Genomic DNA, 21,618 nt, shown 5'->3' with positions numbered 1-21,618 from the left:
AACAAACAAACAAAAAACCAACCCATCAAACTGTTTCTTTTGTATGAACTGAGAAGTAGAACAAACAAAAAAAAGATAAATATATTGCATGTGGCTGCATAGGGCATATCTAAAACATTACTGTACTAGAAATAAGGCTTAAAATGATCCCAGTCCTGAGGAAGGGACAGCTCTACAGACATACTGGAAAGGATTATTTTCTTCCAAAACGGCATACATCTTGGATACCCAACTCCTCTGCCACCTGGCATCACAGATCATACTGCTGTCTCTCAGGTAGGTATGATACAGCAGTGTGCTTCATTGATCACCTCCCCTTCTGAATTCACCTTAAACTTTTGACACGACAGAACACAGTTTGCAGTATCACCACAGGAAGCAAGCTACAAAACTTCAACAGCAAATGCATTCCTGATTGAAAGTCAGACTAACTCACAATTATGAATTTGCAACTCAAAACTCTTTACTAGGTTTCAAAATATGTCTATTTTTTTTCCATTAAAATAATAATAACTTCAGAATAACCGCTTGTTAAGTACTACATGTTTCTGATTGCACAGACATCTTTGATTTTCTGCAATTTTCCCCCTGAAATACATTTTGATTGTCAGGTTTTGGATGCAGAAGAAAACATCAACAATGGAAGTTTACTTGCTTACCTCCAAAAATGAAAAGCGAACAGAGGGCTGCATGGACTGCAAGGGCTTGTTGGGGTTGGGCTCAGGCTCCTTGGGGTGAGACTGAAAGTTAAAATAATGTCATCTCTGGTGAACAGAAGGTTTAGCAAGAGTTGCATGTTTTAATGCAGGAGTTACAAAAGGAGTTCCAGTTAGAATCGAAACATTACTGTCCTTCTGAATGAAGTGAGTGACAGCAGCCACACAGTTTTTGACTTAAGATGAAACTGATTTAAATAAAAACAAACATGAAATCTGTTGCTGGTGCGTAAGCTTGACTATGTGAGGCTCTCGCCAATACGTGTCTGTGTACCCAAAAGTTGTGAAGCCCAAAGTGGGATTGTTTCAAACTTCAAAGCAGAGTAAATAACTGAGACAGGATGGTGGGGTTTTAATTGTTTTTGATATTAGGAATTCTCAAGGTTTCTCTTGATATGCAAATAAGATGTGCTGGGAACTAAGAATGGCTTGGAGCTTTCATCAGCAACAAGAATTCATAGGGGAAAAAAAAAATCCAATTTGAAAGCCTAAAATTCAGGGACCTACTGAAAATTAGATGTGACTTACATGCAATTTCCATTGATATCACTATGAAATGTCCTCCATCAAGCCTTCTACCTATGTAATCAAATATGGATACAAGCAACTAATGTTTCCAGAAGTGTCCTTGAGCTCTTGGCTCCGAAGGTACTTTCAAGAAGTTGCTTCAAGTGCAGCTCCATTGCAAAGTCTCTCAATAAAACAGAAAGATTTCACAGATGCACTTATATGATGCAGCCACATGCACGTGTCCCTATACCACCTGCAATACAGCATTTTTATTTTACTTTATTTTTAATGTTCAATTACAGTCTTCCTATTGTGATTAGCTGAAATTATCTTTCCTAAACTACATGTGGCACCACTGGTTCAAGCTAAGCAAAAGTAGATGCTGATGTGTAGCTTTTTCCAGATGACCTTCACAAAGACCTATCCTGCTGCATAACAGACCCCTGCAGCCAGACAGCACTGGTGTCCTGACCTGCCCCCAGGGAGCCGCAGACAACCAGATAGCTGCAGCCAGCTCCAACCCTTGTTTTCAGTTGCACAACAAAGCCATATTTTGTAACATTCTCACTAAAACCTGGCAAGGTGGAGCTCTGATTGGAAAAGAAAAAAAGCAACAAACCAGCAGAAACAGTGCTACTGCTTCCGAAGTAGAGGTAGAGCAGTGTGTTGCCCACACCAGCAATGGGCTGGAAATCTGCTGTGCTCAGTACTGCTCTGGAGCTGCTCAGCAAGGGCAAAGGCGGGTGACGTGGGCAGCAAGGATCAGGAACAAAAAGAGAGCAGACACCTATCTGAAGAAAATCCAAGAAGAAGGACAGAAGTGGTGCTGCTGCCCAAAAGGCACAGGTTAGCAGCAGCAAGAGAGGATGGGGACTGCTGTGCAGTAAAGATCAGGGGCAAGGAACCAACCAAAGCCAGAGGAGTGGAAAGGAAGGAAATAATGGGGCTGGCACTGAATGACAAGAACGTGTTAACGCAGACCAGAATGAGATGAAGTCACTAACTTCCCCTTGATGTGAACAAATGTTGGGGACATCCAGTGACAAAACACATCCCTCTCCCTCTAGTGGCTGGCATACACACAGCAGGCGGACATCCTGAACCGCTAGTAGTTACTCGATCTTTACTCTTCATTTTCATGTCTGAAACACAAGAGCCTCAGCCATGGAGCAGACTCTCAGAACATTCAATATCAGACACTGTGCATCTATAAATTCCCACCAAGTGTTGACAGAGTAGTGTCAGTGTAGCTCTACAGAGCTTGCTTTTCAGATTTGCTTTTTTTTTTAAGACCTAGAAATCACAGGCAGAAACCTGTTAAAACAAATTATCATAGTGCATATGCACAAGGATGACAGGCAGCGTTAATTCCTACATTTACTAAATTTGGAATGTTTCATTCTGGATCCTTAATATTCTTTGAAAGAAGCTTTCTGCAAGTAATGAATAGAAAGCAGACAGACTGTGCAAATTTCATAGGGATAAAACCTAACTCCAGCCCCAGCATTTAAACCCGATTGAAAGAAAATCTAAGAGAATCCAAATGCAAAAGACTGTTTCAAAGAAATGGTTGTGGAGTTTTTTTTCTTTGCTTTTTGTTGCTGCTTCTTCCTTCCTTTCCCTCCCCCTCCCCCAGTATTTGCCTTTGAAGATACTTGAAAGTAAAAATTGGGGGGATACAACTTAAAGCTGTGCTGACTCAACTTTGACAAATCAGAAAGCAACTTTATGGTAACCACTAAGTGACAGCAACCAAAGCATGGTATTCTCTTTTCTCTACGAACAAATTAAGTTCATAAAGTATGAGCATGATGACCTATGGAAATGTTATTGTAAAAGTACAAAAAATAGTTGAACATACAAGTAGTTTGTATCTGGACAATGTTTTAACAAAACGAGCAAACAAAAAAATAACACCAAACAACTGAGCGATGCTGAAACTAAAATATAATTATTTTTATCAGTATGTAAATACTGTAGGAATGACACAAAGCAAGCATGGTTTTGTCAGGGTACCATGAAAACAGGAAACAGTACAATGACTACCTTGCATTACAAAAGCACACACACACACAGGTACAGAACCAGTAACATGAATCACTTTTCATCTTTTGCAGTTAGTGACGCTATTTGCACAAAATGATTACATAATTCAACGAGGACTGATTTAAAAATATTTAAATTTCCACATCACCAATGGTGCACTGTCATCAATTATTCACGGCAACCATTTTAATGAGCTCCCTGATAAGACCCCTCCATCAAAACTCATGAGAAATTAGCCACTCTGATTTTTTTTTCAGGCAATTATTTAGAACTCAGTGTGCTCACAGCTAACACGCACTGCTCTGAGGAGAAGACGCCAGATTGAAAAGCAGAATTCCTCCCTGGCATTTCACAAGCCCAGTTCTGGGGAACCCAGTGTAACAGCTACACTTGTTCCTGGAATAAAGTGCTCTGTCACCTTCATGTGGTTATCAGAATAAATTATTTGCTAGACTGCACACTCACCTACTGTCTTTTCTTTAAAACATGGCAGATGTCAGAGATAATACCTTTCAGAGATAAGTAACTTTACCGCAGGCATTTGCAGCATTCAGGTTTTTTTCTCCAGCACAAATGGGGAAGTCCCAAGGAATACTAAAGGATCTGACATAACCATGGCTATTTACCTAGATAAAATTAGCAAGTCCTCATGGTGTCTGCAACATGCATGCATACATGCCTGACGTGTATTAAACACAGGACGTAGGTATGCATGTATAGAAATTAATGCTCAGTTTCGACTGACAAACCTTGGGCAGATACGTGCTGGCATTCATGAATAAAAGACTATCGTTACTATTGCTATACACTAAAATTTACATATTTTCCTGTGCCTACTGCATAAACAGCTGAAAACACGCAAATCAGTTAATCAGTTTTAAGCAAGCACCAAGTAAACACGTTGCTAAATTAGGCAAACATGCTTACTGCAGAGGAATCTCCAGTATGTAAATACCATTCGTTAATGTAGTTACGTATGTAAAATCCGGGCTGCTCCCGGCAGATCCTCACAAACGGTATTTCTGTAATGCTTTAATCTCTTGCAGTGCTCTCTGTTATGCAGCAGAGATAGAGGCCTCTCTAAAAGGCAGCACCGGGATAAACAAACAGTAACAGAGAGCAGGAGAGAAAGGCAGACACCATGGCCTACAGAAAGATGCTCTCTACAGAGGATGCTCCACGCAGGAGATTCAGTAACTTTAAATACGCAGAAATGCTTTCTTTCCCAATGCACTGCAGTGCCCCAGCTCCCGGCTCGCACATCTGCTTCAACCAACTGCAATGCATTTAAAACATGTTCCTTCAGCCCAGAGCTGCAGTGCTGCGAGACTGCCAGCACACAACGCGCGCTAAACAGCTCCTGTGTGCACCAAAGCCAGCTATCATGCAGAAACCATTAAAATGTTAAAGACAGACAATACTTACTCCAAGGTCAGCCCTGGAATCTGTAGTCTCTCCCGCTGGGCTTTCATTGCTACGATGCGCTACCAGACCCTATTGTAACCACACCACGCGTTCCCTGGCAGCATCCCGGCGACGAGAGAGCCAAAATGAGCCACTAGGAAGGAGCGGACTAAAGGACCTGCCGGGGGCGGGGGAGCACCGCAACTTCGGTCCTTCCGCCCCGCGCCGTCACGACGCGCCGCCCGCGGCCTCGCTCAGGTTGGCAGCGGCACGCACGGCGCTCGGCTGTCAGCGCAGGACCTGTCCGCCAAGCGGCTCGCCCGACCTCCGCAAAGGCAGCTCCCCGCCGGCAGCGCTCTGCCCCTCCGACCAACGACAAGTCCCCCTCGCTGCGCCAAGCGGCAGCGCAAAAACACCCTGCATGTTACAGACAGTTTCTCTCCGCAAATGTCAAACACTAGCCACCCCCTCTGATCCTACCGAATAGGATTTAGCCATCTTGTTTAAGTCACATTATCCCCTTCCTCGGTAAACAGGCAGTTCCTGCCTTTCATTCCCCCGAATGAAAAATGTCTTTTTTTCCTTTAACGTGGGAAACTGTGACTGAGCCTCTGAAGGAAGAAATAGCTTACTGCCACGGTGGGGGCTAAGACAAAGGGAAAAGTTGAAATTCCCTTCTGTCATGGCTGTACATGGATTTCCAAGACAAATAACCTACCATTTTTATTAAGAGTGAGAGCGGCCCAGGAAACTGCAAGAAAAACAACAATTTCAGGTCTTTCCCCCCCACCCCACCCCCCCCCTTTTTTTTTTTAAATGTATGCCAAGTTGAAAGTAAAGCAGTATACAACACTGTACTAATGACAATGCTTTTGTATGGCCTGCTGACTTGAATCTTTTTCTTACACATTCTCTCTCTCTTAGTCTTAGGCTATCCTATCATAAACACTGTGAACTGTTCCACAAGGACTCCAAAGAACACCAAGAAAAGCATGGCACTGTGCAAGCATTTTCAGTAATTTAAGGGCCAGAACCTTAATTTTTCCCACACAGCTTTATTATATATGAGAATATTATGATATTCCCAAGGCCTTCTTTCTTCTACCTTTGAGCTCCCTGTCCCTGTTCTGTGCACAGATGTACTTTGCAGACTATCCGCATGGCAGGACCAAGTAAAACTGCTGCTCTGGGGGTCTCTGGCTCATTTCATTAGAATAAAATCAGTTAACTTGTAAGAATAGAAGAATCATGGTTTCCAGAAAATGACAGATGTCTCCTAACTATGGAAATTGGTGAACTGGATTACTCTTCCAAGTGCACAAGAGAAAAATCATTGAACTCTTTCCTTTTCTTCTTATTTCCATTAGGAAGCACTTTAAGCATTACCCTGAGCCTTCTTTCACAGTACACTGAAATAAAAACTGAACATCTGAATTTCTAAAACATTTGGATTCTGGTACACCAAACTCAGACCCTCGCAAGCATCTCTAGGCCAAGCATCCTACAAATGATCTTTCTAGAGAAGTTCTAAATTCCCCTACCTCCCAACAGAAAAAAAAATGGACTGAACTTAAGGGATTATCTCAAGACCGCAGATAGTGCTGATTCCATTCACAGATTCAAGGGCTTGTCAATCTGTTAGGTGCTCAACTCTGACCTTCAGAACACGTTCTTCAAATTCTACCCAGAACGCAGCAAAATGAAGAAAACAAGCAAAAAGAACAGTGGTTGCAAAACACTGCTCAAGAATGAAACATTACAATTAGGCAACAGATGTATTTTACCTGCAGGAGGACAAGACTGCCAGCAAACCAGTCCACACAAGAGTGAGTTGAAGCAGTAACCGAACACATTAAACATAAGCAACTGCATGTCAGAGCTATTTTGAGACCACAATAAATCAAAGCCCTTGGTGAGCTAATTCATGCACGCATTTCACATTATATTAATGGTAAAGTTACTCCAAGCTAAGACTGAACTATAGTTTGACTTTGAACATTCTTCTACACATTTCGCCTTGCACAGAAAGAAGTTTGGATTATTATGATTCACTGAAAAACAGCAATGAATACATAAAGGGAGATCAAATTCTGCCTACGAATTTATTCTTAGGATAATAATACTCACCACACTTGCAAAGTCTACAGTAAAGTCAGTCTCAGAGGTACTGGTATAGGCTTTTTCTTCATTTTTGGCATCATCCAAGATAGATATGTCAAGGATTATTTTACCAGTAAAGCCAATTCTTTCAGTGTAACATAGCACTACTTACTATGAAGATTAAATACTCATAAATGCCGCAGTCCCTGTAGTAATTTTAAGAAGTCTAATTTCTCACTTATGAGATTATAATTTGAAATCTGCAACACTCACAGACTTAAATGCTTGAATGTCCACTTTAGTGTTCTACCATACTACAGCTATCAGAAATAAATGCCACTTTCTCCTGTTAGGAAAGGGGCTTTGCTTCACCAGAAGGACAGCTTTACTAGCAACATGACGAAGACAAGAAACACCAAGTCTGGATACCAGATACAACAGGAGGTTTTGTTACATAAGAGGAGAAAAAAAGAAAAATTCAAGTGAAAAATCAACAACTATTTCAGCTTTGTACATTGCATTCTTATAGCACTACCAGGTATCACAGCGTCACACAATCACAGAATCATTTTGTTGGGAACAGAACCCTTAAGATAATCCAGTCCAACCGCCTATCTATCACCAAAATTGTCCACTAATCCACATCCCTAAGAACTACTTCTACCCTCTCCTGAAACACTTCTGGGGACGCTGACTCCACCAGCTGCCTAGGCTGCCCGTGCCAATGCACCATCACTACTTCTGAGAAGAAATTCCTCCTAATATCCAATCTGAACCACCCTGCCGCAACTTAAGGCCATTTCCTCTCATCCTGTTACTGTTGTGTGGGAGAAGAGGCTGACCCCTAGCTCTCCACAACCTCTTTTCAGGCAGCTGTAGAGAGCAATAAGGTCTCCCCTGAGTCTCCTCTGGACTAAACAATCCCAGTTTCCTCAACCACTCCTCCTAAGATTTATGCTCCAGGCCCCCTCACCAGCTCTGAAAGGAGAAGTAATGCTTCAGGCAGCAGAAGATGGCACAAAACATTATTTCATGAGAAAGATTAGTTAGGTAAGCAGGACCTTAGTTTCCTGAGGAACGTACTTAAAAATGTATTGTTAATTATGTCAAGTATCCCCTGACCCATTCATGCTTTCTATCCAGGTAGGACTGAAAGTACTGACGTTTTTGCCTACATTCACACAACTACCATTTCTCATCTGGAAAGCTAAATCTCAAACAAAGGGTCAAGAACAGTACACAGAGAATTTAGGAATTACATTCTTTAGCAAATTCAAACCCTGGTGTCCCATCAGATTATTCTACAGATGAAATCAAAATTTAGAAAGTGAAATACAGGTCTTGTTAGTTCAGTAAATTATCTCCAGTATCTGGTTAAAAGCAAACAGGAAGAGGAAAGTACAGTGGAATGTTTTATTTGACCGAAACACAAGCCTGAAAGACTCTTCTTCCACATCATAGTTCAGATTAATTTTCTACACTCTTAAGCTAGTTTCCTAGCTGCTGTTGATGCATATCTTTTTTTCCTTAAATGATAGTAATACACAGTAATACCACTAACAGTGCAGGTGCCTCTGGTTTTCATTAGTCCTTTACATTCAACAGCAATTGAATAGCTAAAATAATAAGCAAGTCTGTTTGTCATTTGGTTTTGCCTGCACAGTTTGCAAGTACTTCCCAGATGTGCTTAGGAGTTTGTAGTTAACTTCAAAGACCACCACCAACAAATAATATATTTCTGTGATAGTTGTCAAACATAATTTCACCTTCATTTGTACCGCCTGAAATGCTTAGCGCACCAAGTTGAGACATTTAGCATAGCCAGCTCAGTAACAGTCAAGTAGACATAGAACTTCCACTTCTCCTCTTCAGATTAGAATACTGCTCTGAAATCACGACCAGATAATGTACATTGTTTAAAAAACAAAAAATAAAATAAAAATAATAAAAAAATATCATCATAATCCAGAAGAAAATAAAAACTGCAATAACAGCATAAAGTGAATTGCAATTTATCCTCTGCAGAAATGCTTCTGTCAGCATTTTCCATGTCAAGTTGCTGTTTTCTTATGCATAAAAAGAAAAGCTGAAATTTATTTGCCAGTTATCAAGAATGAGCTGAGGTTCATCCACTCAATGGTCCATGCTCTGACAGCATCAATGTGAATCAACACAGAGGTCCTGTCAGACTAATCAGCCCTATTAAAGTGATCTTTAAGTGGAATGCACCCATTTCAAGTTGCACTTATTAGACAGCATTCATCCATGAAAATCAGCTGCATACATTCACTGACTGTATAATCCAGCCACTGCATGACAGCTACAGATTTGTTCCTGAGTAGCACTTCTCAGTTACAATTTCTTCTCAGCTTAACGTTGTACCACACAACTTGTGAGGATAAGAAAACATCCAAGCATTAGCAATGCGTATACATATGCAGGTATATATGCACACACATACAGCATGCAGATATACATTCATACACACACACAAACACACAGGCAGCCGTGAAAGTAATGCCTCCTATGCTTTTATGCCTGTCCACAACATCAGAGGTGGATGTAGGTGGTATGGTAGTAGTAGTTGGTGGTATGCACTCTGCTGGTGCATATTTTTACAAGTGCAGCACACAGGCTCTTGTTAATCACTGGCAAAAGTGCATAACTAATGGCTGTCACTGTGTTGAGAGCATTTCATAGCTGAGAACTTGCACCACTAAATAATGCTACTGCATTCCTTATATCTGTTGCAGTTTCCTTGGAAACAAATAGGAGGCATTACTTTTGGAGAGACCTATGTATATGCAATTGTCACACTGTGCGGTGTCCCTTTGCATTCGCTCACATCAGTCAGAAAAAATATCAGTTCAAGATCCACTGTAAAATAAACAGCAGGAGCTTGTAATCACACCAAAGCCGCAGATTCTATTCTGCTTGTTCAAGTGCTGGCCTTCCTTCCCTATTACATTCAAAACTTGGGTCTGTGGAAGTCTCTTGGGTGAGCAGGCCAAGAACAAACAACTTTAAGATCAGATTCAATATTCAAATCTGAAACACTGCAGAAGTATCTACCAGCTGGAAAGTAGAGCTGTTACTCAGAGACATTCAGGATTCTCACATTTGTTTCACCGGCAACACTGAGGTATCACATAGGTTCTATCAAGAACAATGCAGAAGCATTCTAGTACAATCCTGTTTCTTGGCATCAGTGAGAAGCAAACCAAGAAATGTTCTGCATTGTTTCCAATGGTGTGTCTGGATATTTATTAAGACAATCACAGAAGAATTCTAAAATGTGCATCTAGCAGTCTGTTACTTCTGCTTCAGACTGATCAACCCCAATGCACATGGCACACATCTCACGCTTTAGCTCACTGCTGGAAAGGGTCATGAAATATTTTTCCTACCAGTGTGTACTGGCCAATCTATTCTGGGCACTTTTGTTATTTACCGCCCACTTCCGTCAGAAGTATTTGAGATAGGCCATGACTAAGGAAGTAATACCAGATGGTATAAGAAATCCTTTTCCTTAGAATCCTGCCTGGTATGTCTTGTTCGTATGCTTTGGCTCAAAATAATCACCCATTTTACAATGACAAGGAATTTTCCATTTTGGTCAGATTGCATAAGGAAAAGACGAAGGGATGTGTTTTGTTTTGTTGGCTTTTTTTCCTGGCAAAGGGAGAGGTAGGTGAGAATGATGGAAGGTGCTTGTCAGTACCTGTATCCAGACAGTCCATTTGTGCATCTTTTCTTTTATCAAATTTTCTCTTCTGGAAAACTCCTAAAGTAGGTAGGGGAGATTTAGACAACCTCCTACCACTTTCACATACCATAACAATTAAAATTAAATAAATCTTACGCTGAATTTAGAAAGTAATAAAAATAGCTCAACTAATGAAGTCTCCCATCCACAGATATCAAGCTGACATCAAAATTGTAAAAAGCCTGAGAAACCAAGCTTTAATAATAATAGTGGTCTCAATCTGTACTGTCTTTCAATATCAAAGAAATAAAAGGAAGAGGCAAAAATAAACCTGCTTCTTGAAGAATTCTGTTTCACCAGATTTAAGCACTTATTAAAATATATCTATGTTTATTCAAAAGTGTTATATTCCAGTGACAAGGCGAAAGTCAAGCCTTCTGACTTTTAATGACCAATTGGTTATTGGCAATGTAACGATATGTAGTAAAAGGGCTCTAAGTAAATCAAGATATCATGCCCTTTTGCAGGACAGGTCCATTATATGTGTATTATCCACATCACACAAATCCAGCTGTTTGTCTCACTGTTCTTAAAATGGGACAGCAATTCCACTATACCCTCAGTTACTCTGCTTCACTATCCAGAGGGACAGAAAACATCTCAGCAGTGTCTAAACTGAAGCCATTATGACTTGCTTTACACTCTAAAAACAGCATTATTTCCTACTCAAAACAAATATCCTATACTCTTAAATAAGACCCTTATAATCTCCATTCAGTCTTCTCTTTTCCACCATCTCATTCTGGAAAGTACTCTTCCATAGACTATGTCAAGCCAACACACAACATTTAAATCGATATGCAGTATTCAAGTATAAGACCTAACAAGTTCTGCATAGAGTAGGATAATGCTGCATGCTTTGTAGCTCTGAGTTATCAGCATTCCAGTATGATATACTGAGATGTACTCCTTTCACTTCTGTTTTCCCCACACAGTGCTGTGGAACTAGGGTGTTTCTCAGACCCTCTTCCATAAGCTGCCACCTATCCAGCTATCTTGCATCCAAAGAGCCGAGTGTTTTCTGTTGAATAATATACTCTCCAGCTTTTTCTAATTCACTGTATATTTTACTCAGGATGCCAGAGGGATTTTGAATTCCCCAACTGTTCTTGAACATACTCGTACTCTTCCCAGCTTGTCCTCTCCAAACAATAAACACCCTTTACTCTGTCCACTACATCACTAATACAAAATGACTACAGACAGTTATTCAGGTTTCTTACACCTGCAGACAACTGTAATTTCTTGCTTACTGTTTTTATCAAACATACAACTTAACAAAAGATTCTCAGAAGTGACAATAGGTACAGTAAAAAAAACACCACAGTTCAGAGTTATAGAGCAGTAACCTAAAAGCTATCTGAACTAAAATATGTATATTCTTTGTATTCTTCACTGATTTACTTCAACCATAAAATCAGATATATTTTCCAGGTAAATGAAAATATTTCAGGTTTCTCTTACAATAATCTATGATAAAAGTCTCCACAAAACACAACAAGAGCCTATAAACCTGGCCATCAGCAGAATCTCAGTGGTATCAAGAAAAATCACAACATTCTTTCAAAATCATTATGCTTAGCAACTGTGATACCAAACCTACGGCACACAAAAATCTACCTTCAAGTTAAAGAAGTTATTCAAGTACTCTCTACCTTGTAAATAGAAGCAGGTAACCCTTATGTCAAGAGACATTTTTATACCCACTGTTTCATAGCTACAAAATCCTCAGAGGACAGTCAGAAGCAAGTCTTACAAAGCATTCTGTATTAGTCACACATAACAAAAGAAAGAAAAAAAAAACTGAAGTACATTTTTATTGTCTTCTTTATCCATTCTAAATACATCTACAGGTCTGAGTTATTTAATAAGTTTCAACAGGAATAACTGACTTCAGATTAAAAAGTACAGTATTTCCTACTTTCACATCCATCGTTAAAGAAGTGGCAAGTTCTATATGCATTTTGTTAACCCAAGGGCTTACACACAGTCATTGAAGACAGTCATAGACTGTCATCAGCTCTCTCATTGAAAAGGTCATCATCCCAATGCACCTTCAGGCAGCCCTAGCTCATGTGGGCAGATTCAAAGGCTTCTTTGATGTTCTTATGCACCTGTTCAATAAAACTGACAAAAGGTACCACATAAAGTCAAGTTAGATTAACTCTATACAGTTCAGATCCAATGAGAGAACCGTGTTCACAAGGCTAGCATTTTTTCTGGAAAGCACTTTTACCCAGTAGAAAACAGTAAGGAAGCTTATCAATATTTAAAAGCTCACATCTTATTAGGAGGTTTGGAGAAAATCACAAAGATGAATATCATTAGTTTAGTTAGTTAATTTCCATTTTGGATAAGTAAAGACAAAGGCAAAAAACAAACAAACACCAACACCCATAAAACTGTCAACAAAACTACAGTGCTTCCACACTTCATGCTTCTGAAACTTAACTGCATATTTACTAATGCTACAGAAACCTTCATTGATCCACAATTTAAATATTTATGGCTTTACAGTTATAAATTATTACAGTTGGGCAGGAGCCAGAATATTAGTTATTTATGAGATAGGGAAGCCCCGGAAGGTTCAGAATCTAAACCTGAAATCTGAAGATGTTGAGGCAGGCCTAATAAATCGAAAACAAAATGCACAAGGCTGGAGAGACCAGAAGAGTCTCTCTTTTGTTTTGTTAACTGTAAAGAGTTGATCTAATAGAAGACTCTACCACACCTTACAAACTTTGTGTCTCAACTGAAAGATAGGACATCATGTTTTAGCATGGGAAAAAAAAACACACAAGTCCCTAGGACAGTGCTGTTTAGCTACAGGTGGACTAAGCTAACTTCTCTTTCTTGTGTGGAATCAGTAATCTTCACAATGAACGGGAAAAAAAAAAAAAAAAAAAAAAAAAAACCACAAAACACAAAATAAACCACAAATCACATTCAGATACAGAGAGCACGGTATTGCCTGCCACGGCCTCCAGTCATCACACAGCAATTGCTCAGGCTGAAAAAATGCCCTGCTGGTCTAAAGGAACGTGAGTTTTACAAGCATTACAGTGCAGGAAAGTGCACTGCTCCAGGTGAAAGTGATGCAAAGCTGAGTTCCCATGCTGACACCATTTTACTCGCACTAATACAGCCAAATGAAACAGAAGATGGCTCTACAACCATTTCAGGTAGAAGGCAAGTACACAACACTGAAGTGAGACTGACAAGAATGACCAAGAACACATCTTGGGACTTGGACTACTCTCGTTGCCCTGAACAGCTGCCTTCCAACAGAAGATGATCTCTCAGCTTTCTCACCCTGTCAGCAATAAATGCTGTAACTACCCTTCATTTCCATTTCCTCATTCCTGCCTAACCTGCAGGAATGTTGCAAGAAAACCAAAATGTCTGAGGGTTGTTCTCAGAACCTTTTGTATAAGCAAATCCTAAGATTTCTTCTACTTGTTCAGTAAAGCCCATGTCTAACATGCCATCAACTTCATCCAAAACAACGTGCTTTACATTGGAAAGGTCCAACTTGCTGTTCTGAATGTGGTCTTTCATCTGTCCAGGAGTTCCTATAAGAACATCAATGCCACTTTTAAGGAGATCAAACTGTGCTTTATATGGAGTTTCTCCATAAAAACATGCCACTGAGAGTTTCCTCAGACTGCATGTGGCAGTGACTTACCACCAACTATTCATCTGTCCAAAATACTGTCCATCTGCAGCTGAGGTTTCTCTACTACCAAAAGTGGTTCCATTGATTTCTCTTTGCTGTCTGGATACTACACCCAAGGGTAGCAAAGTGAGTCACAACTACAGAACCTCACATGTCGTATCTCATTATCTGTACTCCAAATTCTCTCAAGCATTCTTCAGACTCTCCCTTCACCGCATTTCTATCTTCTCGCCTCTATATTCCACACAGCCTTTCCTCAATCATTACCTATTTTGCTCTTCACTATAACAACTACTTCCCTCATCTCTCATTCTTGCACAATTCCTTAACTGCACTGGTATTAAACCACTTCTGTCACACTATCACGAATGGGCTATACAATCCCTGGACGTCATTCAAAATCAACTGCTATGTATAGATTTTGATTCACTAGCTATGCAATACTTAAGCACGATCTCTCTCTTTGATTCCACTTCTCTGCTTAAGATTCTCCATTTTAAGTTAATTTGTGAACCAAATTTGCACGGCAAGCTTTCACAGTTTTTATTGACAGATCTCTGGTAGTTGCCTCTCATGCCAATAAGCCCTAGGATCCCACTGTCTGAAATTCCTTTGATCTTTGGTTTCAGACTACTGTTTACTCCCTGGAATAACATCTTATCTACATAAATCCGATGATGTGCTGCTTATGAAGTAAAAGCTGTAAAGCACGAGCCAGTTTGGAAAGTAAATCATTTGAAGATTTGCTTTCCACATTTTACATTGCCAATATTTTTAAATTATGGCTATAGAATCTGCTACTCCAACAAAAACAAAAAACAAAACAAAACAAAAAAAAAAAAACAGGAAATAAAAAAAAACAACAGGAAATTAAAAAAAAACAAAACACACACATAAAAAAAGAAACAACAGTAAGTCAGCATCTTTCTCATACTGGGAAATGCTAAACCAGACACAGCCAGTGTCCTGTGTTCCACACTGTCCTGGTTTCAGCTGAAACAGCGTTAATAGCACATTGACATTTGGCTATTACAGGCTGTTGGGAGCACACCTGAGGCCAAAGTCAGGCCACAATGTCCAGAACAGCTTACCTCAATTAGCAAGAAATGCTAGGAGGCTCAGGGATTGCTGGACATCAGTTGGCAGGTGGTAAGACATTGCACTGATAGCAGGTCATTGATTAGCAGGCGGCTGTATTGTGAGCTGGACGTCAGTTGGCAAATAATTCCATTGCAGACATACATATCGTTACCATTGCATTTTTGTTTCCATTTTCCTCTTCTGTCTCAGTAAAATAGTTTTTATCTCAACCCACAAGTTCTATTTTGTTTTCAGTTCTCTTCCTCATCTCACTGTGGGCAACAGAGTGAAAGGCTGTGGTGCTGAGCTGCTGCAGGGTTATACCACAATATAACCCTCTGCTCATGCTGTACAATAAACAAAGCTACCTACCATTCAGCTGACCTGAAGCCACTTTAGGCTATCAGAGCAGATTTAAGAGTTGCCTTGGTAGGGTTAATTCTGACTTCAGGTTTGAAGGCATCACTGGTACCCTTCTTCCTTTTGAAGCAGGATGGTTTGAAGCATGTGCTTTCCTGTCACCTCAGACCCCCTCCCATTCTGCCTTGAGACCACACTCACACGTGGATGTAAGAATGTGCCTGACTTAATCATACCTTCTGCCTGCCTACAAGTACCACGCAACAAAGCAAAAAAGCATCCCCAATGCCTAACATACCCTGCACAACCTTTACAAAAGTAGACATGAGCTAGAACAGGCAGGCTAAAACAGCAAGAACTGGTTTCTTTGGCAGCTAGACACTTAGCCCCACACAGAAGCACCTGGGATAGCATGCTTGTCTCAAATGCTACACTTACCTTCACTGCCTAGGGGCATCACTACACTAAATATTCATGAGCAAACCAACTGGGACTTGAAGAAATGTGATTATATACAATTATACTGTCTTGTGCATCGTGGCAGCCAACACACAACGAATACAAAGCAAGAGACTCCCAAAAACTGTGCCAGCCTTTTAGACCTCCATTTTCTTCCCCCGTGGCACTTGATCTCCTTTCATCCAAGCACTGCAGTTACAGATCTACTTATCCCCAGCGCTCTTTCTGACCTTTTCACTTGGCTATGAGAGCTGTCACAACATAACTCAGTAAACCTTACAGATCTAAGCTTGAGTGGCTTGCTGGGGGAAAAAAAAGGAAAAAAAGAAGCCCTACAACAACAGGGAGAAAGGACAGAAACTAACTGCTTACTCCCCACTTTGTTACAAAATGGCAGAGAAGAAAAGTGCACAATGTCAGGAAAGCATATTAATGCCACTACAGCTGCTGCCAGAACGTGGGAAATAAAGGCTTGTTAAAGATTACAGAGGCAGAATTAGCTGATTAGCCCTTGCAGAACAAAACGGTATCTTGCCTAAGAAATGTCTTCTTTCCCCAAACCTGCAATAGAAGAGCTCAGCCCAGCTGCTGTGCACAGGAACCATCCACACACCCATTGCTCATGCCTCTGGGCACACCCTATTCAGTTTCTGCTGCCTTGAGTCTCATAATGAGCCACTGACCAGACCTCAAATTCTCATGCTCCTTGCTGCTCCTTTAAAACCAAGAGTTACTGCCCATTCTCCCATAAAGAAAACAGTCTCCAACCAGGTTCTTGGCATGTTTGTCCCCTTATGAAAACGACATTCCCAGAGCAAGTCCTATATGCTCAAAACCTGACCTGGCATCCCTACCCTAGATTCCTGCTGTCTTCTCCAAGAGAACACACCTGCAAGACCATAATTAAGCTTTAAGCAAAGGTTGAAAATACAAATGGAAGGAATACCTCCAGCAGAACACAGCTGTGCCAACAACTGCATTCAGACAACCAAATGTCACTTTCTCAGAGGCAAACATGACTTGTGGAGAGGTACATTAGGATGGAGAAAAATCATTAGGACTCAGAAATTTTAGGCAGATGGAGACAGCGGTAGAGGCCAAAACGGGCAGGGACTTGAATGTTATCCAGCATTTCCCCAAAAGACTTGCCAACAAGAAAAAGCCAATGTGACAAAGTAGGTACCACTTCCAGCCACAAACAGTAGAGGCCCTGACAGGTAACATATATAAATGCATGAATATATTTTACAGTAAGCAAAATTACTGCTTTAGAATACTGGCAGTAACAAAAATGTTCAACTTTCCATTTGACAGGAATGAGGAAGGGGAAAAAAGACTTACCTCTCCTTCTCTCTGATTAAACAGAAACAGCTTATTGAGATATCATGATCTTGACACCTCCAGGAAGTCGGCCCGTACTTTACATAATGTAACTGTAATAGTACTAACAATTTCAAGAAGAAAGTCTGTAATGCCAGAAGATGAAGACCCCTGCTGTTCCGCAACTGCCTCTTTTACCTAAGAGCTGTTATTTAGAATGCAGGTGATTTCATTGTTCCTAGAGGAACAAATATACAGTGCAGAAACTTGAATGCTTCTTCCCAAACTAAACATCCATCCACAGGTTATTCCTCATCTTTGATCTCCACACACACAAAACAATCATTAGAATTCTCTAAGTAGAACACAGGTTCATCAAATAAGCATGTAAGCTTTCCAGAGCCCTACCGTGACCCCAATCCAACAGAGGCTAAAAGAGTGTGAGCTTGAAATTGCATAGCCTCAGAAAGCTCTCTCTGCAGATTAAGAGATTATTCAAATGTTTCTAGCATCAATGTGAAAAAAAAAATCAATTCATCAATACAGCACAGGGCAGACAGGATCATGCAATTCATAAGGAGAATTCCTTTGAGACAGAATTATTCTTGACAAACTTTGAATTTTCCTTAATTGAAGAAAACTGGGATTTCCAAAATAAATACCACTGTGAAAACACAAGCAGTAAAGAAAACACTTTTGCAGTATGTCTGATTTCCCAAGGTTTGCTATTTGAAATTCTAGCGGCACTGATCAGTGGTGATTAGTAGCATGATGTTTTTCTGCCAGTTTTCTGGTAAGTACTCTCTCAGGCAGCAGAATAAAGCAGGTGGTTCCATGGCCTGTGTGTGTGTGTGTGTGTGTGTGTGCGTAAGCACTACGAACATCAAAATGTGCTTGTTCAACAGGTAGTAAAGAGTACAGGAGAAGAATTAGCAGAAGCAGAGCAGTTCAGCGACAAACCATCAAGATTAAAAGGCTGCCCAGGGGAGTGGACTCATGGGAAGAGCAAGAACAGTAGGTTAGGTAGTCTATTTTCATCAGACCTCCATCCCATTACTCTTTTTTGCCTCATCTCATCAGGTTCACTATTCAAATTTCGGTAGATAACTGGATATTCTTTCTACTACTATTTCTCTGCATGCATCTAGTTGTTTTAGAACCTCAGCACCCACCTTCTCAACACCACCAATCCATCGGCTATGACGTCTGGCCATCAAACATCTGAACTGAACATCGTGCTCTATTAAAGATTTAGTTGCATGCGCAGAAATATTTAAATTCTCAAGTAAACTATTCCACTGCAAAAACATTTTTGGATTTAGATAACACATGGATGCGCCCAGGTATTTGGTCTCTGCTCCCTGCAAGATGCATACAATTCTTCCATCATATAATCCTGTAACATTTTAACAAAATCACTACTAGACCCTAGGTACTGATTTTATTTTTTTCCTTTTTCCTCTGTGATCACGAATTTGATAGTAATTATTTAAGACCACTGTTCATTCTTGACTGTCCTGTCCTTGCCCAAGTACCCAAAGAAAATTCCAGAGCTCTGTGAAGAACCTCAGTGTATGGTGAAAAATGGGGCCAGACACAGAATCATAGAATCATAGAATCACGAGGTTGGAAAGGACCTGCAAGATCATCTAGTGCAACCGTCCTCCCTTTACCATACCTACAGAAGCCTTACATACCTACATCACAGCACCCACAGAACAAGAGGGCAAATACATTACATAATTGTGATTCAAAATCTGAATGTCTCATTTTCTAGACACAAATCTGTCAGGTAACCACAGTTTCAACACTACTTTTTTTTTTTTTTTTTTTTTTTTTAAATGTTCTGAGCATTCTGAACATATATTAGAAATTTAGTGGACTGTGCTGTAGCAAATGTATGGTCTACTAACTGCAACAAAGAATCTGAATGCACCCAAAAGTGTCATCTTCCTTTTTGCAGGTGTTCATAAAGACTGTGTGCACACAGCATGCACACAAACAGATAAGCGTGAGTTCACCAGTAAGAACGTTTCACAAAACTTTAAAGATGTTCAAAAGTAGCATACAGATCTTCCACTGGAAAGGAAGAAGACAAGCTGTTCCCATACCTAACACATGATGGGAGAAGCGTCCAAGAGTACACACAGCAGTAAAACATGAGCCAAGAGAAAACATGCAAAGATTTCCAACATGGTATGAATGAACTAAGGATGTAAACGTATGCATGAGAACTGAAAGAAATAGCCAAAAGACTAATTAGAGTGGCCTCTGCTGATAACTAAGGCCATAACTAACAGCAATAAAATGCCAAGAGATGTATTGTTTACATCAAAACCAGGCCCACGTCCTCCACAGCACAAAAGACTTGTTTGCGGAAGACCCTGTGCTGACAACAGGAAAATGGCAACAAGGCTACAGCACATGCCATTACTCTTCCTGTTAGCCCAGCAGAACTTTAAAATGAGGAAATGCAAACAATGGACAACAGACTTGTGTAAAATTTATGGAGGTTGAAGCACGAAGGACTGCGAGGAAAAAGAAGTGTGCTACAATAACTGCTGGCTCAAAGCATACAAAATATGTATCCAAAAGCCACTTTTCCATCATCAATCACAAGAACTGATAAGGACTCAGCAGCTCATGACCCCTGTCCTCCATGTCATACCCAAGTGATCTCGGCCAGACAGACCTGAACTTGTTGTTCACAATTTTAATTAAAAAAAACCTCACTATGTCAGTGGTAATGCATGCATTAAGTGGAGTTAGAGTTCATTAACAGATCTCAAAAGAAAAAAACCATTATGGTCTGCTTGATGCTATTCAACATTTTCCATCAGTGACCTGGAAATGGCATTTAGAAGTCGCTGTTGAAAGTTCATAGGTAAAACACTGCATAAATGTTGAACACTGAGGATGAAAATGCTGTCACATACAAAATGATCTGGATCGCTCTGTAATTTGCACTCCTTTGAACAAAAATGTATTTGATTGGCATATACAGTATTAACTATCTGGAAACTGAGGAGTTTGCATTGCACTCAGGAAGCCACCACTACCAACAGTAACTTAGAGGTGCTTAGGAGACAGCATGCTGGGGGTGCTGCTCTCACGAAAGGTGCTAATAGAAAGAGTAACAACAGAGGTGGAGATAGAATTATTCTTCCCAGGCACAATCCTACATCAAAAAACTGGGCTTGATGGGAAAAAATAAATAACAAAATAATAACCCCTTGAATGACTACCAATGTTGTCACAGTCAGAAACCTTGACTTCGTTTTTTTCACCCATCACGTTCCTCCACAAGGAGCAGCACTGTGAGACAGGTGCAGTGGAGTTCAGCTGGTCCTTGGTGCAAAACCACCACAGAGGCTCACCACCTGGCAGCAATGAGTAACATGTGCTGACTTACAAATTTAAGATGGTAGCAGTCTCCTAAATAACTCAAAAGTGACCGCTTTTCTTTTTGCGATTAACACTGATATTTATTACAAAAGGGACAAAACAAGTAACTATGGCACAATCATCTGAATGCACTAAGCAGCATCTCAGCTCACTTTAAACACAGATGAAACAGAACAAAATGAGTGGAGAAAATGGAAATGAAAATGAAATGGAAGAGGAATAAAAAGCTGGTTTTAATTTCAGGACTCCTAAGCATAAGAACATCTCAAGTCTATCCCATAGCTTCCACTCCTTCCCCAAAGCCCCCTGCTTTTGACACACAGTATAACAGTACTGTGTTATTTGCTGATGTTTAACAATTATTGACTGTAATTAAAAAAAATGTCTCTGCTATAATGTTTGCAGTAGTCTAAACATGGATGTAGCTGAACAAATGCAAGCAAGGTTCTCTTTTGTGAATGTAATTTAGATCAGCAAAATAACTCTTAATAACACACAGGCAAAGAGCAACAAAATCAGCTGATACATGCTTCAGGAGCACAAGGATTCATGGAGAAGCGTAAGCTGTACTCTAGCACAGGCAGCACAACACAAGTTATCCAGCTCCAGATTCTAAAAGGGCTGGCTGCGGGCCCTCTTGCTTACTCCATTTGCCACTTCCACTTCCTGCCTAAGATCAATAGAGACCACTGAGACAAGCACAGAGGAAATCCCTGGGGGCAGCATACATCAGATACATCAGATTCCTTAAATGGCCATCAGATGGAGTCTTTTGT

General features: G+C 40.3%; 1 protein-coding gene across 5 annotated transcripts in view; it reads right to left on the bottom strand.

Annotated features, from left to right (window-relative positions):
- MAST4 (microtubule associated serine/threonine kinase family member 4) overlaps positions 1-21,618 on the bottom strand; it is a 277,722-nt gene that overhangs the window by 121,042 nt on the left and 135,062 nt on the right. The window contains exons 1-2 of one of the 5 annotated variants that reach the window (XM_072360607.1): positions 4,698-5,100; positions 660-740 (exon numbers count right to left, since the gene is read on the bottom strand). The exons of 3 other annotated variants lie outside the window; for them this stretch is intronic. In XM_072360607.1, coding sequence (XP_072216708.1) covers positions 660-740; positions 4,698-4,744 — 128 coding nt within the window. In that variant the 5' untranslated portion in view covers positions 4,745-5,100. Of the gene's footprint in view, positions 1-659; positions 741-4,697; positions 5,101-21,618 lie in introns of those variants that run through there. One more of the 5 variants, XM_072360610.1, reaches the window with a different exon arrangement.

The sequence above is a fragment of the Excalfactoria chinensis genome, chromosome Z (genome assembly GCF_039878825.1).
Source record: "Excalfactoria chinensis isolate bCotChi1 chromosome Z, bCotChi1.hap2, whole genome shotgun sequence".
Classification (NCBI taxonomy): Eukaryota; Metazoa; Chordata; class Aves; order Galliformes; family Phasianidae; genus Excalfactoria; species Excalfactoria chinensis.
Note: the sequence above shows the minus strand (reverse complement) of the source record. Positions and strands in the feature narration are given on the sequence as shown.